Raw genomic sequence first — 25,908 nt, 5'->3', positions numbered from 1 at the left:
GTGACTGATAAGGGGATCTTAACCCTTGACTTGGTGTTGTCAGCACCACGCTCTCCCAAGTGAGCCACGGGCTGGCCCTAAACACAACTTTTTAAAACAAAGTATTACTGGGCCAGCCCCGTTTCTCACTCGGGAGAGTGCAGCGCTGGTAGCGCCGAGGCCGTGGGTTCAGATCCTATATAGGGATGGCCCGTGTGCTCACTGGCTGAGCGTGGTGCAGAGAACACCGTGCCGAGGGTTGCAATCCCCTTACCAGTCAAAAAAAAAAAAAAAAAAGTATTACTTAAAAAAATAATTTTAACATACAGAAAAGCATACAACTCATAAGTATAGTTCAGTGAATAATATTCAGTAAATGAACACATCTTATAACCAGCACCCAAAATCAAGAAAATAAACATTACCAATTTTCCAGAAGCTCCTTTATTCCCCCTCTCAGTCACTAACACCTCCCACCCCCCAATAACATTGGCTCGACTGCTAACATCATAGGTTAGTTTTGCCTGTTTTTGCACTTTATACAGATAGAATCATAGTATATACTCTTTTGTGTCTGGCTTCTTTAGCTCAACAGTATGTTTGTGATATTAATCTGTGCTGTTATGAGTACCAGGAGTTCATTTATTTTCGTTGATGTTTAGTGTGTGGTTTTGGTTGTTTCCAATTTGGGGCTATTGTGAATAATACTGCTATGAGCATTCTTATCTGCGTTGTTTGGTGCACATGTGTGTACACATTTCTGTTGAATGTATACCCACGAATGAAATCACTGAGTCATAGAGTAAGTAATGCGTGTATTTAGCTTTTCTAGACACTAACAGTTCTCAAAAGTGATTGTACTGATCTATGGCACTTCCCACCAGCACCATATGAAAGTTCTTATTGTTCCACATCCTCAGCAACACTAGATTTTGTCAATCTTCTTAATTTTAGCCATTCTGGAGGGTATCTCATTATGGTTTTAATTTTAATTTCCTTGGGGACTAGTGACATTGAGCCCAGCACTTTTGTATGCTGATTAGCTTTTGGATAACCTCTCTTGTGAAGGGCCTATGCAGGTCTTTTGCCCATTTTTCTGTTGGGGTGCCTGGAGCTCTTTATATTTTCTGGAGGTGTGTCTTTTGCTGATACCTTTCCCATTCTGTGACTTACCTTTTCACTCTCATGATGGTATCTTTTAATGAGAAGTTGTCCTTAATTTTAAAATAACCTAATTGTTAATCTTTTCCTTTATGGTTAGTGTTTTTTGTGTCCTGTGTAAGAAATTTTTCTCTATCCCAAGGTCATAGAGATATTCTGTATTTCCATACAGAAGCTCCATTGTTTATCTTTCACATTTAGATCTGTAATCATCCTGGTAGAGAATTTTGTATATAGTGAGAGGAAAAGGTCAATATTCATTTTTTTCTTTCCATAGAAGGTATTCAGCTGACACATTTATTGAAAAGACTATTCTTTCCCCACTGCTCTGCAAATAAAATGTGTATGTGTGGGTTTGTGTGTGATATTTATCTATCTTTGTACCAGTATCACACTGTCATCTTATTTACTGTAGCTTTATCAGAAGTCTCAATGCACAGTCATTGAAGTCCTCCAATCTCATTCTTCAGGATTGCCTCAGATTTTCTTGGCCCTTTGCATTTACATATACATTTTACAATCAGATGGTCTGTTTTTACCTGGTGGGATTTTGTGTTGGGATTACATTGAATCTGTAGATCTTTTGGGGGAAAATTGACATTTGAACAATATTAAGTCTTTCAGGCCATTGACATTCATTTATCTCCATTTATTTAGATTTTTTTCATTTCTCAGATTTTTGTGTAGAGGCTTACACACCTCATTTATTTATTCTTAGGTATTTGATGTTTTGATGCTTTTGGAAATATCTTTTTATTTTTTATTTTTATTTGTTTTATAAAGATGACCAGTAAGGGGATCTTAACCCTTGACCCAGTGTTGTCAGCACCATGCTCTCTGAAGTGAGCTAACTGGCCATCCCTACATAGGGATCCGAATCCATGGCCTTGGTGTTATCAGAACCACACTCTCCCAAGTGAGCCATCTCCCTTGGAAATATCTTTTTATAATTTAATTTTCTTACTGTCTATTTCTAGTATGAAGAAATATAATTGATTTTTTTATATTGACTTTTTAACTGCCTGTTTGTTAGTTTATTATGTACCACTTTCGTAAATAAAAAACTATATACAATCAATCACTAAAGCAGCCACATGTTTCTATGTAGACTGGCTAAAAAAGGAAAACCAAAAATTCTTCCTTTGTTGCCTACAGGCTTCCCTCCCTGTGCAGGAGTACCTGTTCATGCCGTTTGACCAGGCTCACAAGCAGTATGAGACAGCCAGGCATCTGCCACCTCCCCTCTATGTCCTCTTTGTCCAGGCCACTGCATATGGGCAGGCCTGTGGTGAGTGTGGGGGCTGGGCGAGGAAGAGGGGCTGTGGGAGCAGCAGCTGTGGCCGATTGAGTCATTTGGAACCACTGCCTGCCCAGAAGCCCTCAGGTGACAGACGCTGCCTCCCCTCCGCACTGCCCTGCATGGCTGCTTTGACCAGGTGGCCTGAGGCATTTCACACTGGATGGCTCTGAATCTTTCATGAGCCTGGCTGGAAGGCTGTTGGGTGCAATGCCCAGGCAGCTTTTCTGGGCTCCCAGGTGCTCACCCTATGCTTGGCAGGTGGATTAGTGCCTCTTGCTCTGCTTCAGGGGTGGGGAGGGGGCATGGTGAACACAGGTTGCAGCCAGCTCTGCTAGGCTTTTGCCGTGCCCCAAAACAGGCTGCATGTTTTTACAGTGAATTACCAGGTTAGAGGATTTGTCCTCATTACGCTTAAGGGCAACCTGTGACTCTGCTGGGGTTTTTGAGAAGTTTTGGGAGGCCCTGCCTCTTATCCTAATGCAGCTTTCACCCAGCACCTGAACTTTTCCTCCCCACCCTTCCCCATCCCTCGTATCAAATGACATATATTACACTAGTGCATGCCCCTCCTCCCAGCCATGGGCACCAACACATTAGTGTCTCTCTTCTTGTGTCTTCCTGGTCCTTCTTGTCCTCTCCCTCCCCATTGTTCTCCTTCCTGTTTTCATCATCAGCTCATATGAAATCCTCCTCCCAGCCCCCTAGACAGGGTGAGTAATTTTCTTTTATTTTGTGTTTGAAACACAGCCTGTTTTCATTCCTGTTTTACTGTAGAATTCTAAGATTTGTCTGTCATTTGTTGGTGGTTGGTGGGGGCTACATGATGATTCATGTAGGGTTGCCAGAGATAGGCAGCTTGGGAGAAGTTTGCCATCCCTCCTTAGTGCCATTGGGCAAACCGTTTTAGGCTCCTGTAACTATCTGTACCCTTAAGAATAGAGCAGAAGCGGAGGTGGTCTGTCTGACCTCACAACACAAAACCCCTAGAGTTCCAGAAAGGGGGGCCCAAGGCGTCACTCAGTGAGGTGTCAAGCCTGGTGCACAGAACAAGCCAGTAGCTCAGTGCTTGAGAAGCCAGGCTCAAATTGAACAGACTGGTCTTAATCCTGGCTATCTGCTTCCTGATAATGGTACCCAACTTCTCAGACTCAAGTTTCTTATCCATAAATGGCTATAATAATATTGTTCCTATAGGGTTTTTGTGTGCATTAAAAATTAATTTTTAAAAATTGTATAATTAAAATTATAAGCATCAGCTCATTCAGTCCCCACCACCCAATAGGGCAGCTACTGTTTATCGAGTCCCGACTTCATAGATGCAGAAACTGAGGCTCAGAGCAGTGACATAACTTCCCAGCACACATGTTCGGTAATTGGTGGGGTAGACTCAGACCTGGGAGTGGACTGCAGGGTCCAAGTTTCTACCAGCCTTCCTACTGCCTCCCAGTTAAATGAGACAGTGCCAGCCAGTTGCTTGGGGTAGTGCAGAACAGAGAAGAAGCACTTAGTCAGGTGAGAGCCATTGCTTCCAGGATATGGACAGGTATGGGCTTCTGGGCGAGAACCTTTAAGACAATTGGCAGACGAGTTCCATGTAGCTTTAGGCCCTAGGTTTGAGTTTCTCTGCCTTGGTGTGCACCTGAAGAGAGGCATTCCTCACCAGTCATTTTGGGTTCTCAGTAAATGATGGGAAAAAAATTCAAGTTTCCTACCTTGTTCCTCTTTATCTGGAGAAAGGGCTTTGCCCTCCCACCCTTAGTCAGTAAGGAGCTAGGGCAGAAGTAGAAGGAATACAGCCCCAGAGCTGGGTCGTTTGCTTCGTGTAGCACCTTTCCTCAGCGGCTTTCCTAGGAAACTTGTTCTTGCCCTTAGATAAGATGTTGTCTGTGGCGATCGAAGGCAGTGTGGATGAAGCCAAGGCTCTGTTCAAGCCTCCTGAGGATTCCCAAGGTAATGTGGTAGTTGGCATGCCTCCTCTAGGGACACCGAGTCACCTCCCAAGGTGACTGGTTCTGTGTAGCAAGAAGCTTGATTTTAATGTCTTAACTCCTTGGAGTAGGCAGGGGAGAACTCAGCTCTGGAGTCACAAAGTGCTGCCTTTGGATCTGAGCCTTTGTGTATCTGTGAAGAATAAATAAGAATACCTTCTGTGGAATTACTATGTAGATTAAATGGGGTAATGCACACAAGGCCCGTAGCATCATCCTCAGCACATAGCAGCCCCTCAAATTATATGAGCTGCTGTCGTTGTTGTTTATGTTACTATTATTATCACCACCACCACCACCAGTGGAGGGTCTTGGGGTCCATAGAAATAACATTTAAAAGCCCTTTAAAAAACAGGAGTGGTGGAATTATAGGTCATTCTTCTTTTTCCTTTTTTTCTTCTTTTTCATCACCATGTTTTCTATACTGAATAAGCAGCAACAAATTAATCTATTATTTATTCTAAAGAAACCCATTTAGAAAAGGCAAGAGTCTGGGTCCCTTGATGCCTGTGGGTTGAGGTGCTTTAGGGAGCATGTGGATCCCTCTCACCCCTTGCTGGCTTCTCTGTGTGGCTGCAGATGATGAGAGTGACTCGGACGCTGAGGAGGAGCAGACCACGGTGAGAGCCACATCCTCTCCTGGGGGGCCAATTAGCTGCACTGGGGCCTGCTTGTTTGCAGATGCTGTCCTCCCTAGGAACAGAAGAAAGAGGTTTGAAAGAAAGGGCTGCTGGCGGGGGGGCCTGGCAGTCTGGCAGGCTAATGTAGCAGGTCCCAGGCAGCAGTGCTGAGGCTCTGGCTGGTAGGGAGAGGGAAGGGGTGTGTTCCTATGACCAGTGCTCCTCAGCCTGGCTTTTTCCTTTGTCTAGAAACGCCGGCGACCCACGCTGGGGGTTCAGTTGGATGACAAGCGCAAGGAGATGTTGAAGAGGCATCCGCTGTCCGTCATGCTTGACCTGAAGTGCAAAGGTCTGGCTGTACTCACCTTATTCTAGGGGATCCTGTAGCACCTATGAGTTTGCTAGCTGCAGGTGCAGAGGGTCCAGCAAGCCAGAGGCCTCTTTGCCCAAAAAATGGTTTTGGTCTCATACATATTTATCTCTTTTTTCTCTTTGTTTTGCATGGAATGTGTTTATCAACACCACTCTGTAACCACCTAAACTAACTCGTCAGCCCGTGATTTTTTTTTTTATAGTCATAACCATAACAACATAGTAACAAAACTCCAGACACATAAGAGAAGCTTGGTAAAACTACATGTTTTTCTGAATTTGACAAGTCAAATACCCAGAACAAGTTAGAAGAATATACAGGTTCTGAGTAACACAACCAACATTTTTAGTTTAATAAATATAAGTAGAACTTTGTATTCTGCAGAGAATACAGTCATCCCTCAGTATCTGTGGGAGAATTCGTTTCAGGACCCTCCTCAGATATCAAAATCTATAGATACTCAAGTCCTAATATAAAATGGCATAGGCCGGCCCGTGGCTCACTCGGTAGAGTGCGGTGCTGATAACACCAAGGCCACGGGTTTGGATCCTATATAGGGATGGCCGGTTTGCTCACTGGTTGAGCGTGGTGCTGACAACACCAAGCCAAGGATTGAGATCCCCTTACCGGTCATCTTTTTAAAAATATAAAATAAAATAAAATGGCATAATATTTGCATATAACCTATGCACATCCTCCTTTATGCTGTAAATAATCTCAAAGTTACTTATACCTAATATAATGTAAATGCTATGTAAGTAGTTGTTATACTGTATTGGTTTTTTTGTTTGTATCATTTATTATAATTTTTTTTTTGTAATATTTTTGATCCACAATTGGTTGAATCCACTGGTGCAGAACCTGCAGATACAAAGTTGACTATATATGTTTTGAAAGTGGTTTTTGGAAAAAAGTAGCACATGATAAAGCATTCTAGCAGTGTAAGAGTTAACAGTGAAATTTAAGTTTTCCTCTCACCCCAGGCTATCAGAGCCAATCCTTGATCTTAATACCAAGGACAACCATTATTATAGATTTTTTAATGTATTTTCTAGAAATATTCTATGCACCTAGAAGCTGTTATACAAATGTGTATTTATCCCTTTCCCACCTTAATTTTTTTTTTTTTTTTTTGGTCTTTTTGTGACCAGTAAGGGGATTGCAACCCTTGGTGTGGTGTCATCCACACCGCGCTCAGCCAGTGAGCACACCGGCCATTCCTATATAGGATCCGAACCCACGGCGGGAGCGCTGCTGTGCTCCCAAGCGCTGCACTCTCCCGAGTGCGCCACGGGGCCGGCCCTCACCTTAATTTTTATACAAATGGAAATGTGCTCTACACACTGGTCCTGTCTTTGCCTTTTTATTAAACATTTTATTTTGAGATCATTTTAGACTTAGAAGAATTGCGGAGATAATGAGTTCCCGTATACTCTTTATCCAACTTCCCCTATTGTTATGTCTTAATTAACCACAGTGCAGTTATCAAAACCACTGTTAATTTCATTTGTTCAATACTATTAACAGGGCCAGCCTGTAGCTCACTTGGGAGAATGTGGTGCTGATAACACCAAGGCCACAGGTTCGGATCCCTATATAGGGATGGCCAGTTAGCTCACTTGGGAGAGCGTGGTGCTGACAACACCAAGTCAAGGGTTAAGATGCCCTTATTGGTCATCTTTTAAAAAAAGAAAAAGAAAAAAAAAATACTATTAACTGCAGACTTTATTCAGAGTTCCATAGTTCCCTTGTTTTTTCACTAATGTCCTTTTTCTGTTCAGGTTCCAAGCCACGATCTCACATTACATCTAGCTGTCATACTCCTTGGTTTCCTCGAAGCAGTGATAGTTCCACAGTCTTTCCTGGTCTCTCCTGACCTTGATTAGACTGAGGTTATGGGTTTCGGGGAAGAATAGCAGAGATGTAGTGGTCATCATCACATCCTATTAAGGGTACATGGAGGGCCGACCCCGTGGCGCACTCGTGAGAGTGGGGCGCTGGGAGCGCAGCGACGCTCCCGCCGCGGGTTCGGATCCTATATAGGAATGGCTGGTGCGCTCACTGGCTGAGTACCGGTCATGAAAAAGGCAAAAAAAAAAAAAAAAAAAAGGGTACATGGTATCACTGTGACTTTTTACTGGTAATGACCTTGATTGCTTGGCTGCCTTTCCCTATTATCTTTGTTAGAAGCAGAGTCACTAAGTTCAGCCCACACCTAAGGGCAGGGAAATTAAGCTCCACCTCTGGAAGGACAAGTAGCAAATTTGTAGATACTCTGCTTTTTTTGCTCAACATTATATTGCCATTAAATTTTTGTTTTTATAGTAACAGATTGTAAAAGCCTCTTTGAATTTCTTTTCTACAATGCAGTTGACTCTGCTGTGAGTTTTTGACTCATAAATTATCTCTTCTTCCTTCCCCTCTAGATGACAGTGTGCTTCACCTGACTTTCTACTACCTTATGAACCTCAACATCATGACAGTAAAAGCTAAAGTGACAACCGCCATGGAGCTGATCACCCCCATCAGTGCAGGGTATTGGGCAAGAGCTATGGGGAGTGAGGTGTGGGAGGGGGATGTGATGAGAACTTTGGTGTGGGACCACCCTCAGTTCCTCCGTCTGGCTCTGAGGAGGTTTACTGTCATGTTGATTTCTGTCGTGTCCTCATGGACTAGGAGTCCTGGCATGTCACTGATATTTAGAAAGCACTCTCAGGGCTGGCTGGTTGGCTAAGTTGGTTAGAGCACAGCCTTGTAACACCAAAGTCAAGGGTTGAGATCCCTGTACCAGCCAGCCACCAAAAAAAAAAAGTAGAAAGCACTCCCTGACTTTAGTCTGTGAAGTCCTCTTACTACACAGCAGATGATAAAAGTAATGACAGCATATTTGCAAATTGAGTAGGTGGGTTAGAGCACCAGGTTTTTGTAACCAGTGGAAAGTGTGTGAATGTAAAAATGAGATTTGGCAGACATTATCAGGTTGACAAATTTAGGCTGCTCTTTTCCTTTTCTCTTCCTATCCAAGTTGCTGGGATTTTTGCTCCTCAGCTCAGCTCAAGCCCAGGTTGTCTTTACCTAGGTGGTTGGAGGAGGACTGTTGTGGCTCCCTGTAGAGATTTTGAGGAGGGTGAGCAGAGGCACAGAAATGACAGCCATAGTATCTCCAGGAAGCCCCTGACCACTGTAGTCTTGTTCTGTGGCAAGGGGCGTGAAGAAGAGAGAACCGAGAGGATCTGGGAGTGAAATCCACTTATGGGATTATCACCCCACCCTGGTACTCCCGGCCCTGCCCCGACCTGGCCCGCTGTCAGCTGTGGAAAGACCACTAAGGTTCAGGGAGGCACAGGTCTGGTGCCTGGTGGAGCAGGGCTCTTCCCACCCCTTCCATTCTGTCTGTTGGTAGAGTGTCTCCTGGATTTTAGACCCTACACTTATGAGTCCATGTTCCCTTTAGGCCACAGCAGCCTCAGTCCATGTGCTTGAGAGTGTTGGACTACCCAGGGGCACTCTGGATGAAATTGACCCTGTTCTCACCTGACCCCAGCAGAGGGAGCCAAGGGCTTGTTTTTTCTGAGTGCCCAGTTAAGACTGCTTAGCCAGGGCTCTCTGTTCAATGAGTAGCTCAGAGCTGCTACTGCTTCTGTTGCTGCTGCTGCTGCTGCTTATTTTTTAAATTTTTGGTGGCTGGCCAGTACAGGGATCTTGGAGCTTCTTGTCATAAGGATTCTGCTTGCTCATTTCTCAGATGCCCTACATGCTAATGACAGGACCGCAGGCTGGCTTTATTGCGTGCTTAACTGCAGCTCCTTCCTAAGCAGTATAGCTGACCTCAGAGTGTGTTTCCTCACTTTGTGGTCATTAATTGTGATATCCCCTCCCAGAGTGCTAGTGAAAAGCATGGATGAGGCACTTGGGAATTGACAACTGGTTTATTTATTTATTTATTTTATTTTTTATTTTTTAAAAAGATGACCGGTAAGGGGATCTCAACCCTTGGCTTGGTGTTGTCAGCACCACGCTCAGCCAGTGAGCAAACCGGCCATCCCTATATAGGATCCGAACCCGTGGCCTTGGTGTTATCAGCACCGCACTCTACCGAGTGAGCCACGGGCCGGCCTGACAACTGGTTTATCATCATTGGCTCTTTTAACTTTCACACTAGCTCTACAAGTTGAGTTAACTGAGGCTCTGGACAGTTAAGGGGCTGCCCCAAGGTCACAGGTATTGAGCAGAGAGTCAATTCAAAAGCAGCCAGGCTTGTGTAGCACTATACTGTACCACTGTCATTGCAGGGTGGGCCCTGGCCTCCAAACAGGGAGAAGACGTAAAAGGAAACGCCACCATGAAACCAGGATTAAATATTTAAGGCCTTCAGGTGTTGTGTAGCTCACCCCCCCTATTTTACAGATGGAGAAACTGAAGTTCAGGGGGCATATGACCTGTTATTGAAGCATTAGGCCTAGACTCCGAGGCTCTAGACTCCCAGCCCAGAAGGCTTTGCTCAAATATAGGCTGCCTTTGACCCCGTGGAGACACTAGCCTTATATATGGTTTTATTGATTTATCTAATAAAACATAAGGATACTTTTTAAAAATATAATCACAGTATCATTAATTCCTTAATATCATCCATTATCCAGTCAGGGCTCAGATTTCCCTGATTTTCTCATAAAAAATTTTTTTTTTGGTCGTTGTCATTTTGGGGTTTTTTTGGTGGCTGGCCTGTACCGGGATCAAATGCTGGACCTTGGTGGTGGTGTTTTGTTTTTATAGTTTGTGTTTTGAGTCTGGATCACTATAAGGCCCATACATTGCAGTTGAGTGAAGCCTCTCTCAAGTGTCTTTTCATCTGAATGTCCCTCCATCTTTTTATTTGCTGAGGAAAGTGGGTTGTTTGCTGTGTAGGTTCCCTCTAGTCTAGATTTTGATGATTGTGCCCTGTGGTTCAATTTATTGTATCACTCTTTTGCCCTGTATTTCCTGTAAATTGGTAGTTGATTTAGAGCTTGATCAGATTCCATTTTATTTTTTGTGGGGGGGAGGGCAGGACTGTGCCATAGATGTTGTAAGATATTTCCATCAGGAGGCACAGGCTGTCTTTATTTTTGTGGTGTTAGCAGCATTGATGCCTGTTGCCTAGATCTATTAATTCATCAGGAAATTAATGATTTTAATACACTTGAATCAGAATTATACCAACATTGCTTAATATTCCTCAAAAAATTATTTTCCAGAATGATCTTCATTAGGCCATTTTAATTAATAAATTTTTCATTTAGCCATTAAACAAAATCATCTTCCTTTTATACCTTTTTAAGTTTTTTTAATCCTTCTTTTCCATCAAAATTTTATAACAAAGGTTTGACTAATTGAATAGTTTTTGTTTTGGTGTTATTTATTTGTGGCAGCTGGCTGGTATAGGGATCTGAACCCATAACCTTGGTGTTCTGTAAGGCTATGCTCTAACAATGGTGTTATATTTTTGTGACTATAGATAGCCTCCCCTTTCATGCATATTATTTTTACCAAATTCAGTTGTCCTTAGCCACATGTTGCAGATGTAAATTTTGTTGAGAAGGTTTGATTCTTCCATCAGGTTTTGTCAATTAAAAACCATTCTCATGTGCAGTTTTACCTGTTCTGTTTTATTTTGGTTGATTTGATCTATTAGTAATAGTCACTACACACTGGCCAAAAGACTAAAAATTTTTGTTTTCTAGCCAGTTGTCCATGCGAGGCAGGGCAGCAGGGCAGAGACCCACAGCGGGCAGGGACACTTGGTGAGACAGAGAATAGGGATGAGCTGGAGCTGCCACTGTCCTGGTGTCAGGTTCCTGAAGGCATGCTGGGGTCAAAAAGCAGGATTAGCATGTCCCGCCTGAGTTGCTCCTGGTGCTGTCCTTGGAAAGATGAAGGAGAAGCCCATGTTGGTTCAGGAAAAGAATAGGCCTTGTCGTCCTTTGTGATAAAATTACTGCATTGTCCCCTGCATCATCTCTTCTCTGCTTGTCACGTTTAATTACAGACTGTGCCCTAATCATCCCAGGTGGGTGGAAGTAGCATCCCTGTCTCTCTGCTTATAGCACTGGGTCACCTTGTCTCCAGTGCATGTGATATCTTTTTCTGGGAACATAAAGGGGGCCTTTTTCTGTGATTAGCTTAAGATTTGGTCAAGGTAAGGTGGACACAGCACCAAAGTTGCACACCTGTTCTCTTGGGGGTGGAAAGGAGTCTGTTCTGCTTCTGTGGAAATCATAATTATTTCTATTATTATAATATAAATTATTACACTTCAATAACAAATTATTATTATTGCTACAGTTATTTCTAGCAGTATATCTATTGCTGTTGTCATGGGGCTTTGTTCCTCTGAGACAAGGCCCTGGCCACCATATAACAACTGAAAGGACAGGTTTTTTTTAAAAAATGGTGGTTAAGAGTACTACTCTCTTTGATCGGACAGCTCAAACCCTGGCTCCAGTGCTTACTAGCAGTATGATTCAAGCCACACCTTTCAAAGCCTTGAGTTTCTCCTCTAAAATTGAAATGATAATCCTCCCTATCTCACAGTGTTGTGAGGATCTCATGACCTCAAGGACCTAAAGGGCCTGGCCCACAGGAAGCATTCAATGTCAGGGAGAGGTGACATTACCATCCCTAGATGCCCAAGTCTGCCTGGAGGCAAGATGTCGGCCAGCATTCTCACTGCAGTCTCCTCTCCCTTTTCCAGTGACTTGCTGTCCCCTGACTCCGTCCTGAGCTGTTTGTATCCTGGGGATCATGGAAAGAAAACTCCGAATCCAGCCAATCAGTATCAGTTTGATAAAGTCGGGTGAGTCAGCAGCACTTCATCCTCTCCCAGCGTCTCTACTTCTGAGTTTCTCTGGTGGCTTAAGCCCAGTGCTGGAGACCTGTTAGAGTCAGAGGCCACCCAGAGGACAGGGAGGATCGTGTGGCCGGAGGGAACGCTTGCTTTTCTTGCTTACAAGGCAAAGGGAGGCCATGGAAGGGTGGAAAAGAGTAGAAGGATCAAAACTTGGAGAACTTAAGAACTCTTGATACAATAAAAATGTTTAACATTTTAATTCTCTAAGGATTAAAATTTTTTTTTTTTGTCTTTTTCGTGACCAGCACTCAGCCAGTGAGTGCACCGGCCATTCCTATATAGGATCCGAACCCGCGGCGGGAGTGTCGCCACGCTCCCAAGCACCGCACTCTCCTGAGTGCGCCACAGGCTCGGCCCTAAGGATTAAAATTTTAAAATATATTTTATAAATTGGTAGACGAATGAAGAGATTAGTACATTGCCTTTTTATTTGAGCTTTACCTATGAGTTGAAGGCTCAAGGGGAAAAAGAGGAGAGTGAATGTGGGAGCGATGGGAGTCACAGGGGACTGATGAAGTTAAGGGGCTCTTCTCGCAGCCCGGCTGTGACATGGCTGAGCCTGCAGGGTCGGCCTGTTGGTGGGGGATGGGAGGATGGGGGAGTGCTGGGTCCTGGAACCATAGCAGAAATGACTTATAAAATCATTTTATTTTGTCTTCCCTTCTGCAGCATCCTGACTTTGAGAGACTATGTGCTTGACCTGGGTCACCCCTACTTATGGGTACAGAAGCTGGGTGGCCTCCACTTCCCCAAAGAGCAGCCACAGGTATGTACACTGATCCAGTCTCCTTGGCTGAGGAGCTCTCCCTCCACTCCTCTTGACAGACTACAGAAAGGCCTCTGATGGTCTTTTGGGAACTAGCAGAAATCTTTCCCCAGGGCTGTGATCTGGCCTCCATCCACTCAGGATACTAAAATGTCTGAGCCCTACAAGGGCTGAGGTGACTTTTGCCTTCTTTCTGAGCCTGGTAGCCTTCTCAACCAAGATAACTTGGGTCATTGCTCTGGGTACAGCCTGGTTACATGCTCTACTGCCCTTGGTCTTATGTACAAGGATGCCAGAAATGTGTAAGCAAAAGTCCGCGAGGCCAGGCATCTTAGCAGAAGCCTGCCTTTTCTCAGGAGCTGGCCACAGCCTCTTGAGAACCCAGCAGCTTCTGTTGTTCCTGCCGGGACTCAGCATCTTGACTGTCATAGCAGGTAAACCGTGCCATTCCTAAAAGGCATCCATTTAGGGGCATGGGTGGTCTAGGCTGTCACAGGTAAGTAGGTTCCAGGAGAGCGGTGCCAGCAGGGAGGGAGGGGGAGCACTCAGGTGTGTGCCTGTTACTGTCATTCACAGCACACGGTGATCACTGACCACTCACTGAGTGCCAGCCACATGGAGACTACCATGAAACTGCTGAAGACCAGGGTGCAGTCCCGCCTGGCTCTCCACAAACAGTTTGCATCCCTAGGTGAGCTGATACTGGAGCTGAGGTTCAAGAGTCACTCAGACAACACAGGGACAAAAATGACTTCACTTATCTCTCAAACTCCTGAATCTTGATGACAGAGACCTGGATTTTGGGCTTTACTGAGCAGGGGTCTTGGCAGGGCCACTGGGGAGAGCTACCCATCCATCCAAGCAGAGGTCTAAGCTGCCATCAGGGCTGTCACAGAGGAAGCCAAAGCCTGGGTGGCACAATTTCACAGGTGGGTCGGGGCAGCTCAGCCTGGTCAGTGCATTACAGACCCTGATGTGCATTCAGTAGATACTAGTGAGAGCCTAATGCATGCCAGGCACCAAGCGTGGTGCTAGGGAGGGACAGTGTACGCAGCCAACAGAGCCTCTGCTTTTGTAGAGCTCACATTCAGATAATTTGAATGCAGCTGTCCAGAGATCCATTCCCTCCTTCCCCCAAGACCTACTGAGCTGATATTCCCTAGGGAGAGGCAGAGTTTCTCCCCCCCCCCCCATGTTTTCGCCTAAGCTCCCGGGTGATTCTGATGAGCCACTGATCTAGGTGGTGGCCACACGGGGGCTTCTTTTAGTTTACTCATTCAGTAAATAGTTGTCAGGTGCTTACCATGTACACGGCACTTGCAGGGTGGTGTGGGCGGGGAGGGTAAAGATCTTTCTAATGTAGAAGAGCCACTGTCAGGAAAGGTGTTGGGTTTCCAGGACCCATCTAGAGACCCCTCCCCCAGGGCCAGTTCTTAGGCTCTACATAGACACTGATCTCCCCAGGGCAGCATTGATCTCTTGTCCTTTAGGCCTTGCTCCTCATCAGCATTGCTGAGTTGTTTTTGTCCCAAGGTTGGATGATTGTCATTCTGGATGGCATTTACTGTGTTGGCATATTTGCTTATTGAAACGCCAGCAAGAATTTACCCTGGAGCAGTTGTCAGGCTGTTCTCTTTTAGAGGAACTGACACAGAATACGTCAGTCATTTCCTCCATCAAGGTCAGCTTTCAAAACACAGCCCTTTTGGCAATTTGATCTAATTAACAGTCACTGCTGCAAAGGCACTGGTTCTAGCTGCAGGGCTTTCTGTGGTGTTGGCCATTATTTGCAGTAAGGATAAAGCACCATGGATGCTGGTGCTGGATCTGGCCACAGGCACATAGCTCTGGATGAGGGTCAGGTTGGTGTGCCTGCATTCCTGGTATGTGTTGACCTGAGTACTTGAGAGCTCGGTATACCTGGACAGCTGGCCCTCTAGAGAGCCCCAGGGGGATGCTCGTTACCCAGCTGTGACACCTGCTTTCTGCCTGTGATACCATCTGTCTTGCTTTCTTTTAGAGCATGGCATTGTACCAGTTACCAGTGATTGCCAGTACCTCTTCCCTGCCAAGGTTGTCTCTCGCCTGGTGAAGTGGGTGACAATTGCCCATGAGGATTACATGGTAGGTGGAGGAGTGATAGGTCACCCTTGCTGTCCTGGGGACTGCAGGACCACATCCCCTTTCAGCTTCTGCCTTCCCCCTAACCATACAAGAAGGGCGGGGGATTTGACTTAAGGAGACAGCAGTTCACTCCTTGTCTGGTGCCTGTTCTAGGAGCTGCATTTCACCAAAGACATTGTGGATACGGGACTGGCTGGGGACACCAATCTCTACTACATGGCACTCATTGAAAGGGGCACAGGTAATTGCTCAGCTGATCACAGTGGTTCTAGGCAGCAGGAGCCACCAAGAATCAAGAAGTTCTGATATCAAAGAGTCCAATGTTTCCTTATGTTTCTTGCACTGTCTTAGAACTGCAGACACCTTGCTGGGCTTCTGTATGTCCTGGGGTTGCCCAGAGGAAGTGAAAGACCCTGGAATCTTTGCCACAGGACTTAGCAAATATTCGTGAGTGTGGGAGCCGCTGTTCAGCGAGGGCTTGTTCTGAGACACAGTCACATACCTGCTTTATCTCATTTAATCCTCACAACAGTCCTGAGGGTGGTAGTAAAGCTCCTGTTTTATAGGTGAGGAAATTCTGGTTTAAGAAAACCCAGGCTGACTCCTCAGCCTGAGCTCTTCGACCTTTGCTTTACCACTCTCTAGTATCAGACACTTTGTGCTTCTCCTCATCACAGAAGGACAGAGGTGTCACTCTCAGGTTGTAAAGGGCAGAGTCTCAGGACCCCGTCCCTCTTCTGCAGTCCCTGCACTTCACTCACTTTAGAGGCATCAGAAGCTGTGATTCCTCACACCTCTCCTGGCAGCTAAATCTGCTGGGGCTTCCTGCTGGGGCCCCCCAGATGCTGCACTTGGGCTGCTGTGCTGTGTCCCTCACCAGCCTCAGCAAGCCTGGCACTGCCCATGGGAGCTGATCCCCCGAGACTCGGTGCTGTGGCTGCCAAGCCCAGCAAGTTGTCTGTAGTTCTAAGACAGTGCGAGAAACGTAAGGAAAGGTTGGACTCTGATATCTGAGCTTCTCTGTCTCTACCCCGCTTTCTTCCCTTCTCTTTTCTTTATGTCTTTTATTTTTAATATTCTGAAGAAATTGAATGTTTCAGAGACAGTTGAGGCCTCCTGATCCCACTTCATTCCCTGACAAGTGACCATTATTTGGAATTTGTGCATTTGCTTCCCATCTTCTTCCCTTTTTTTTTTTTTAAAGATGACCGGTAAGGGGATCTCAACCCTTAGCTTGGTGTTGTCAGCACCACTCTCAGCCAGTGAGCTAACCAGCCATCCCTATATAGGGATCCGAAACGGCCCCCCAATTTTTTTTTTTTTAATGATTATGAACACTGCTTTGACATTCGGCAGTTCTGGTTAAACTCAAGACTGCTGCCTTGCCACTCTTTGGTGGTGGGGAAGTTTCTGTCCAGAGCCTTAGTTTTTTTATATGTAAAGTGGGGATGATGATAATAATAGTATCCATCTCATTGAATCATTGTTAGGATGAAATAAAATATATATAAAGGGCCTGGAATAGAGTAAGGACTCAATGAATGTTGGCTACTAAAAAGAATTTCACGTAAATTGTACAAATAAAAGGAAGAGAATAGAGAAATATATTTGAGATAATGACTGATACACAGTATTGCTGAAAAGAAAAGACAGTAAGCTTTCAAGTGGAAAAATCCTTAATTTGCTGGCAAATAAAGAAATGACAATTAAACTTTTGTCAAAGTAGCAAATAGAACTCGTGGGCAAACTCAAGGTGGATCAGACTCAGCAGTCCACACCCTTGTGGCACAGTAAATAGATCAAGGTCCTTGGAGGAACCAGAATTTCAGGACCTCACATTCTGCAACCTGTCAATTCTACTTTGATTTAGATTCTAGAATAATTAGTACCACAGTGTACTCTGCAGCCCTAGGATTAATAGGAGTCATTGGAGCTGTCCTCGGGCCCAGTGGGGAGGCTGCCATGGTTGGCAAGCTGGGTCACAGCACTGATTTTTCTTCTCCCATCTCTTCCCAGCCAAACTCCAGGCTGCCGTGGTGCTAAACCCCGGCTACTCCTCCATCCCTCCCATTTTCCAGCTCTGTCTGAACTGGAAAGGGGAGAAGACGAACAGCAACGATGACAACATTCGGGTAAGGCCCACTGGGGGTGACAGGAGGAGCAGGGAGAGTCTCCAGGGTGGGGGTGGACAGTGATAGAACCTGCCACAGCTAAGGGCTTGGACACTGCCTTAATTCCTGGACAGGGGGCTTGCCAGATTTGCAGGATTTGCTGAAGCTTGTATGGTATAGTGGAGGAAAGTGCCTAGACCCATCTCACCCACTTACCTACCTTGGGGTCCACAGGTTCCCCCATTCATAAAATAAGGAGAAATACCTGCCTTGAAAGGTTATCTTGGGCATCTGTGAAAACTTGAATAAACAGAAGCATTATAGAAGGGCTAGAATGAGATATATGAGATCGTTGCAGCTGTTAATTATCAGTATGCTGTTGATTTGGTAGCAGTCTTATGGCTATGGAATGTTTTTAACCCTAACACCTCTGACTTGGATATTGAGATTCCTTCTATATACACCTTTGTCTTCCTGGCTGTGGGCATACAAGGCAGGGAAAGTTATGGGGCAGAGTCAGGAAGACCCTGTTGTCTTGAGGAGAGGGGATCTCAGGATGAACCAGCAGCTTGATCTGGTGGCCCAGCTTCTGCAGAGGCACCAGCCCTCAGGCCCAGCTGGAAACGGAGGCCTGGCTGGTGTGGTCAGCCTCATGCAGGAAGGTAGTGCTGAGGCGCTGGCTTTTTCCACCCACACAGGCCATGGAGAGTGAAGTCAATGTGTGCTACAAGGAGCTGTGTGGCCCCCAGCCCAGCCACCAGCTCTTGACCAACCAGCTACAGCGGCTTTGTGTGCTGCTGGACGTCTACCTGGAGACCGAGAGCCATGACGACAGCGTGGAGGGGCCCAAGGAATTTCCACAGGAGAAGATGTGTCTGCGGCTTTTCAGGTGAGGGGCAGGGAGGTGGACTGGGGCTCTGGTGACTTCTTATGGGTTCGTGAGGCAGATGGCTAGGTCACATTGTGCAGGGCACAGGGGGCACACACGTTTCCAAGTGCACTCATCTCTGTTCACAGGAGAAATTAAAATCCTGCTGCTGGATTTCCTGCAAGCTCTCCCCTTCCTGAAATTTCCCCTGCAGCCCACCTCCAACCAGCCTGGCCCACCTGTTCTTCACGAACACCCTCTGAAGGTGGGATACCCACCGAGCAAGTGCCACCAGACCATGAACCAAGAGGATTTTGAACTACACTTTCTAGGGGAACAATAGGGTTTGTTTGCCTTTTATTGTTCATATAAGCATTTTAAATGGTGTGCATCCTCATCAGCCAGGGAGTCTGGTGTTGTCTTTGTAGGGTGCTCACACATCAGTGAGAAACACAGCTTTAGGCATTACTGAAGGAGCTCGCTCAGAAATAAGACACACAAGTGTAGGTCTCTAGTTTGTGGCTGACCAGCAGAGTGACCTTGGAAGAGTCACTTCCACTCAGCCTTGAGCCTGTTTCCTAAAGGCCTCAATGGTGGAAGTAATACTTTCTAGCTCATGATGAATCAGTGATAATTCATATTAAGCTTCCAGATGGTTCCAGGCATAAGATGGGCTCAGAAAACATCAGCAGTTCCTGACGGCTTGGTATTTAGTGTCTGGGCTCACGGCACAGCCAGCTACTTTCCTTTCTCTTTGATGTTGGGTCCTTTATTTCCCTTTCATCCCTAACTCATGCTCCTGTTCATAGAGTCCATTTCTTTTTTTTTTTTTTTAATTTTATTTTGTCGATATACAATGTGGTTGATTATTGTGGCCCATTACCGAAACATCCCTTCCTCCTCCCTCTCCCCCCTCCCACCCAACAGTGTCCTTTCTGTTTGCTTGTCGTATCAACTTCAAGGAATTGTAGTTGTTATGTCTTCTTCCCCCGCCCCCCCCCAGTTTGTGTGTGTGTGTGTGTGTGTGTGTGTGTGTGTGTGTGTGTGTGTGTGTGTGTGTGTGTGTGTGTGTGTGTGTGTGTGTGTGTGTGTGTGTGTGTGTGTGTGTGTGTGTGTGTGTGTGTGTGTGTGTGTGTGTGTGTGTGTGTGTGTGAATTTATTTATTTTTAGCTCCCACCAATAAGTGAGAACATGTGGTATTTCTCTTTCTGTGCCTGACTTGTTTCACTTAATATAATTCTCTCAAGGTCCATCCATATTGTTGCAAATGGCAGTATTTCATCATAGAGTCCATTTCAATACCCCAGAGTCCACTGGCTCAGATGTCCCATCCCTTTTGGGTAGGGGTTGGAGAGCAGTGGTGTTTGGGAAGGAAGACGGGCTATAATCTGTTTCTAATTGGGACATCCCCCTTGTTCCCTGTGCCTTACCTTTTCTTCACCTTGTTCCCAGACACTAGTTCCAGCCCCTGGAAGCAGTCCCAGCATCCTCCCACCTCATCTGAGGCTCCACTGGCCTGGTTCCTCGTATTGTCTAATGATAACCAGCTCCGGCCCAGGGTAGCTGCTGGGAGGTGGAGCTGGCGGCTAGATGCTGGTGCCTTCAAGGACTTTCTCTCCCTAGTGGGTCTGTGTGAAGCCTCAGCTCTTCCCACCCTCCCAGCCCGCTGTAGCACATTTCCAGAGTGGGAGCTCTCACATGGCCAGTGTTCATTTCCTTTTCTCTGATGGTTCCCAAAGGACCCATTTCCTGAAGTGCTTTGTATGTCACCCAGGTTGAGCTCCTTTGTCAGCACTCTAGGAAGCTGCTCCTTTGGCAACTCAGATTCAGTTAACTTCCTGACTGGTGGCTGTGAGGTACAAGTCTCGGCCTAGAGTCCAGCTGACCCTTGGGATCGGGCAAGGGCCCAGGGTGCAGAGTGCTGGCATGGGCAGTGGAAAACCATCTGGCTCTGCCTGGATGGTTACTGTCAGGCTGTGGGTTCTCCATCAGCAACATGCCTAGACTTGCCCATGTGACTCTGCACCCTCTGGTATTGGGAGGCACATAACATCATGGTTACAAGCACAGCTTTGGGGCCAGAAAAACCTAGGTTTGAATTCCAGCTCCTACCTGTGTAACTAGATCTATATTTAGCCCCTCTGAGCTTCAGTGTCCTCAGCTGGTGGTGGTGGGAGGATGAAATTAAATGAGATGGAGCATGAAAAGCACCAAGCATAGTGCAGGCCGAGTAAGCCCGTAGCCACCGGTGGTGGAAGAAAAGCCCTGTCTCCCCACTTCTCTACAATACCTGCCACATGTGCACTCCCTTAGACCAAGACCCTGGCCGTTACCCTCTGATTACCACTGAATGTCAATCACAGACGAAAATGGGGAAGGAACCCTTTTTGCTGGATATCCATTCATTGTGAAATTGTGTGGAAAATGACTGGAGTGCAGAATTATGACAGAAGCCCCTAAGCATCATGGGGCCAAGGCATTGGATACAGGGCTTGCCCTGCCCTGCCCAGCCATGACTCTCAGCCTTCCTGTGGCAAACAGGCTTTGGCATCAGATCTGTTTTTGAATTTTGGCTCTGCTACTTCCTGGCTGTATAGTTTTGGGCAGGCAGTTTACTGTTTCTTCATCTGTAAAATCTATAAAATGATACCTAAGAGGTAGTAAGTATAAAGCACACGGCTCTTGGCAGATACTTGGTGCATACTCTTTTCACTCCTAGACTCCTGCCTGCATGGGAATCTCCCCACAAGGGGCAATTATTTTTTAATTTGATTACATTTTTTAAATTACAGAAATAAAACATGTTTGTTGTTATATAAACAACAAGGAACAATCCAAAAAGTGGGGCAAGCCCTGTTCCCAGAAGTTCCCACTGTCAGCAAGGCCCCTTCCAGGTTTATGTTCACACATTTGCAAGCACATAAAGACATTTTTACAAAAACAGTATCACACCTTACCCATTGTTCTACAGTGTGGTTTTCTCAGTGTCCTGCGTCAATGTAACTATACCTCTTTTTTCCCCCCAACACTTACATAGTATTCCCTTGTGTGAATGAACCATAATTTATCAGTCCAGAGGTAATGGTACTAACTGTTCTCCCTTCTGTTTCTCTAGGGGTCCCACCAGGATGAAACCGTTTAAATATAACCATCCTCAGGGATTCTTCAGCCATCGCTGACCTGCTCGGCTCGTCTTTTCCCCCAAGTACTGGGCTTCTGCTTGCTGCTCTGGCCCACATGTGGCTCTTGATATTCCCCAGATGTATTACCCTATTAAAGTGTCATCTGAGTCTTATAGCACCATGGTCACAGGTTTGGACCCCTGTACTGGCCAGCCACAAAAAAAATAAAAATAAAATAATTATATTAAGTGAAACAAGTCAGGTACAGAAAGAGAAATACCACATGTACTCACTTATTGGTGGGAGCTAAAAATTAATAAATTCACACACACACACACACACACCCACCCACACACACACAAAAAAATGGGTGGGGGAGAAGATATAACAACCACAATTACTTGAAGTTGATACGACAAGCAAACAGAAAGGACATTGTTGGGGGGGGGGAGGGAGAAGGGAGGGAGGTTTTGGTGATGGGGAGCAATAATCAGCCACAATGTATATCGACAATAAAATTTAAAAAATAAATAAATAAAAATAAAAAAATAAAAATAAAAAATAAAGTGTCATCTGACCAGTGATCTTTGTGGCTCCTTGGGGGTGGATGGCTTTGTAGTCTGGAAGGACAGGTGGGAGCCATGGCACAGTGTGAAAGAGCATTTGTAAATAGGCTTGTCTAGGTGGCCAAGAAAAGCAGAGTACAAAAAGATTGCCATTCTGCAGAGAGATGCTGCCCTCTGGTCCATATACACTTTATTTGTTTCTGTTCTGGGGGAATCCTCATTATCTTGGTATTTAATATCCTAGCTTCCTGCCATTAGGAGGTTGCAAGAAAAGTCAGTCAGCAGAGCACAAAAAGCACAGGCTCCTCTTTCCCCTCCCCTCACTCTTTCTACTAGTCCTTTCACTGTCCCTGATGGCCACTTCTCCCTGATCATTGGCTGTTATGAACATCTGACAGTGTTCAGAAGACAAATACATCCCAGAGAGGAATTCTAAATCTTGCAGGATTTCATGAAGTCGATGAAAGTGATGTTGGGGAATCACATGCAGAGCTACTGGCCAGTGAGACAATGGCAAGTGAGACGAGGTGACATTTGAGGAGATTTTTCATGGTAATAACATGATAGGTGCCTCAAAAAATAATGGTTTGACTCTCAAAAGATTAAGAAAAGTCCTGGAAAAAGAGGCAACACCCTTTAAAAATGTTTGCAAAATTACCTCCTTTGTAATGCTGCAAAAATCAAAGTGAAGGTTGGCATAGAGTGTTCTTGGACAGTTTTGTCTGAAAAAATAACCTGCCCCCCCAAAATCAGTACTCAGTTCAATCTTTATTCATTTTAAGAAATAAGATACAGGACTGGCCAGTTAATCAACTGGTTAGAGCACAGCCTTGTAACACCGAGGTCAAGGGTTTGGATCCCTGTACTGGCCAGCTGCCAAAAAAAAAAAAAAAGACATAAAGATGTAAAAATATTTAAGTATTATTACATAGTTGCAAGTATAAAGTTTGCTTACTTCAAGGTTATTTTTTGCAATAGTCCCGATCAAAGGATTTCCTTCACAACATAACTTTGATGTTTGTAAGAGTGTTTACTGTTGTAAGTGTATTCACTCTTCCTGGGCTTTTTTTTCTTTTGGCAGCTGGCCAGTACAGGGATTGAACCCCAGGCTTTGGTATCAGTACCACACTCTAACCAACTGAGCTAACCAGCCCGTCCTCTATGTGGACTTTTACTGATCATCCTTGGATAACGCAGACCTCTGGTGTTAATGCCATTTCTCCTGTCCTCTTAGCTGATCACTGAGCATCCCAGTGGATACAGTCCAGGGATAGGATTTGCTGAGGCAGAGCTAGACTCCTAGCCCAGACAGGGCCCTTCATTTTACAGATGGAAACCCTGGCCCAGCAAAAAGAGATTGGCACCTTAGGTGACCATTCAATGGCCACCACTACCCTCAGCCTACATCATTTCTTTGAATTCCAGAGGTAGATACTCTCCAGCCCGGAAGTCCTCAACATTTTTTTTTTTTTTTTTTTTTATAAAGATGGCTGGTAAGGGGATCTTAACCCTTGACTTGGTGTTGTCAGCACCGTGCTCACCCAGTGAGCGAACCGGCCATCCCTATATGGGATCCGAACCCGTGGCCTTGGTGTTATCAGCACCACACTCTCCCGAGTGAGCCACGGGCCGGCCCCTGGAAGTCCTCAACTTTAACGTGTGTGAGAGTCACCCATCTCGGGAGCTGATTAGAAACGCAGATCCCCCGCACCCCACTCCAAATATTCTTACTCCATTGACCTGAGATGGGCTGGGGGAGTGTATTTTTAACAAGCTCCCCAGGTGCAGATTGCCCTAGTCTCTTTTTGGATGGCACTGTACTTTCTTCCCTTCCCATCCCTGAGTTTTCTTGGTGACTCCTCAAATAATGTGGGAGTGCCGGATTCTCCGCCAGCAGCTCTCTCTTCTCATCTTCTGCACCTTGGGCAGCAGCCTGAGCCTCTGCATGCTTTGTTCTCTCCTTGTCTTTTCCCTGACCTACTTGCCTGGGACTTTGTCCCTGCTGGCATTCCCTTGGTCTGGCCACCTTCAGGCCCTGTATCTCACCACCGATGCTAAATAAAATTGAAGTTTGACCTAAAAATAGTTCCTTCAATGGCCCCGGCATTGCAGCCTCCACTTCTGTTCCTGGCTGGAAGGTGGCCACAATGACTCAGCACAAAAGCTGGGACAAGATTGCAAAGAGGGCTCGTGAAGGCTGGGAGGAGGCTCTGCTTCCTAGGCAGGAGATGTCAGAGTCCGTCACTCTCTGGAGATTTTCCCTTTTCAAAGGAGCAGGCTGAACAAAAGAATCCCTTGGCTTTAAACAAATGAGAAGCCCAGAACAATACAGCCCCTTTGAGCTGTTTATTTATGCCAAGGGCAGGCAGATCAGGGGGCAGGGGCCTGGCTTGGGAGGACCTAGCGAGCTTTCTCCTCAGCCGGAATTGTCCATAGCCTTTCTTTAGGTTATACTCTGGGCCACATGCCAAACTGTAGCCCTTCTCTGTTGTCCTCTCAAACCTGGGACTCAGCCCACGTTTCTTGCCTTTTTAAAGCTCCCCTTCCATATTTTTGATTTCTTGGTATCTTCTAGTCTCTACCTTATTTTCTCCCCAGCTTGCACTTTACTGTTTTCTCTATGAATAAATGCAAAAGACCCTTTTTATTTTGTATTTTATTTTATGTATTTATTTATTTTAAGACTCTTTTTACTTTAAGGGTGTTCCTGCTGATGACTCTGGTGAAACGAAGCTAAGAAAAACTGGATCCATGGGAAGGAGCAGTGCTGCCAGAGCCCCAAAGGAAATTTGTCCCTGTTTGTGTAGCCCCAACTCTGTCCTTTCCATATGTTCAGCAGCCTCTCTGAAGAGAACAGGTATTCAGCATCTATTTTGGGTCAGGCCCTGAGCTAATCACAATTTTACACTCGCTGTCCTATTTAATTACAATAGGCCACCACGTATACACAAACTCTTCATTTTTACAGATGAGGAAACTGAGGCTCAGAGGATTAAACAGCTTGTCCATGCTCACAATTCTTGAGCTGCCCACCCAGGGATCACCCAGGACTGGAGCCCAGCAGAGGCCCATCTGCCTCTAGGGCTTTCCTTTTCACAGCAGCTTCAGGCTCAACGTGTGATTCAGGCTGGCACTCTTGCTGGGTCATTTATTCATTCCAGTAACACTAACATGATAGCACAGTGACCAGGAGTTGTAGCTTGGTGTCAGACTGACCCATCTGGGTCCTCCTTCTACCCCTCAGTAGCTGTGTGACCCTGGGCAGATTGCTTTACACATCCTAAGCCTCAGGGGTGCTCATTTGTACCTGGGGGTAAGAATAGGATCTTCTTCACAAAGTGATTGTGGGGATTAAGTATCAACTCTCTCAGAATTATGCCCAGAAACTTCTTGGTGGAGAGGAGAGATTGTCTCTTTCCTCCAGGTTTCAGTCTGGAGAAGGGGCCTGTTGGATGAGGAAGGCCTTTCCTGTTTGATCCCCCGTTTCCCCATTGGAGGGCTCCTCAGCTTTGGAAGCCCAGCTCTCCCTGGCCTGGTCCCTCCCTTGCTAGCAGTCTGTTCACCAGCCAGTGGCTAAGCTGGTCTCTGTCCTCAGGTGTAGCCAGGCTCTCATCCCTCACTCACTGGGCTAACCACACCCATTAGCCCCACATCTATCTGGTCCCTGCTCTCTGTGGGTCTGCATCTTGGTCCCCACCACAGTATTACCTTCACTTCCTGGGCTTTTGCAACATGATGCTCTAACTTGGCTTTCTTGCCACCTCTGCTGATGACCTAAGGTAGGAAAGGAAGGTCCTGTATTGCTCCTCCGTGAAATCCCCATGCTCCCCATTGGGACCTGGTGGAGAGGGACTCTCAGGGTACATTTGTGGAATGAGTGAATGGATGGGGGTCCCCAAAATATCCCAAAGATGGACCCATTCTAACAAGTCAAAATGTAAAGTCCTACGTGAAGGACCTAAAAACCAACTACTTACCCATGTGCTGGGATGTAACAACAGCTTGAGTGAAAAGCTGTGGTGGGCTCTCAGTAAGTAAAGCACG

General features: G+C 45.8%; 1 protein-coding gene across 2 annotated transcripts in view; it reads left to right on the top strand.

Moving 5' to 3' along the window:
* THOC5 (THO complex subunit 5) overlaps nucleotides 1–21,653 on the top strand; it is a 33,277-nt gene extending 11,624 nt beyond the window's left edge. The window contains exons 8-21 of one of the 2 annotated variants that reach the window (XM_063085894.1): nucleotides 2,296–2,428; nucleotides 3,115–3,150; nucleotides 4,313–4,390; nucleotides 5,008–5,048; nucleotides 5,298–5,397; nucleotides 7,848–7,956; nucleotides 12,152–12,253; nucleotides 12,977–13,073; nucleotides 13,650–13,764; nucleotides 15,094–15,197; nucleotides 15,351–15,438; nucleotides 17,214–17,329; nucleotides 18,007–18,197; nucleotides 21,292–21,653. In XM_063085894.1, coding sequence (XP_062941964.1) covers nucleotides 2,296–2,428; nucleotides 3,115–3,150; nucleotides 4,313–4,390; nucleotides 5,008–5,048; nucleotides 5,298–5,397; nucleotides 7,848–7,956; nucleotides 12,152–12,253; nucleotides 12,977–13,073; nucleotides 13,650–13,764; nucleotides 15,094–15,197; nucleotides 15,351–15,438; nucleotides 17,214–17,329; nucleotides 18,007–18,197; nucleotides 21,292–21,355 — 1,374 coding nt within the window. In that variant the 3' untranslated portion in view covers nucleotides 21,356–21,653. Of the gene's footprint in view, nucleotides 1–2,295; nucleotides 2,525–3,114; nucleotides 3,151–4,312; nucleotides 4,391–5,007; nucleotides 5,049–5,297; nucleotides 5,398–7,847; nucleotides 7,957–12,151; nucleotides 12,254–12,976; nucleotides 13,074–13,649; nucleotides 13,765–15,093; nucleotides 15,198–15,350; nucleotides 15,439–17,213; nucleotides 17,330–18,006; nucleotides 18,198–21,291 lie in introns of both variants that reach the window. The other variant, XM_063085893.1, reaches the window with a different exon arrangement.
* The last annotated feature ends 4,255 nt before the right edge of the window (nucleotides 21,654–25,908 follow it).

This window comes from Cynocephalus volans, chromosome 2, assembly GCF_027409185.1.
Source record: "Cynocephalus volans isolate mCynVol1 chromosome 2, mCynVol1.pri, whole genome shotgun sequence".
Classification (NCBI taxonomy): Eukaryota; Metazoa; Chordata; class Mammalia; order Dermoptera; family Cynocephalidae; genus Cynocephalus; species Cynocephalus volans.
This window is presented reverse-complemented; position numbering and strand designations above follow the sequence as displayed.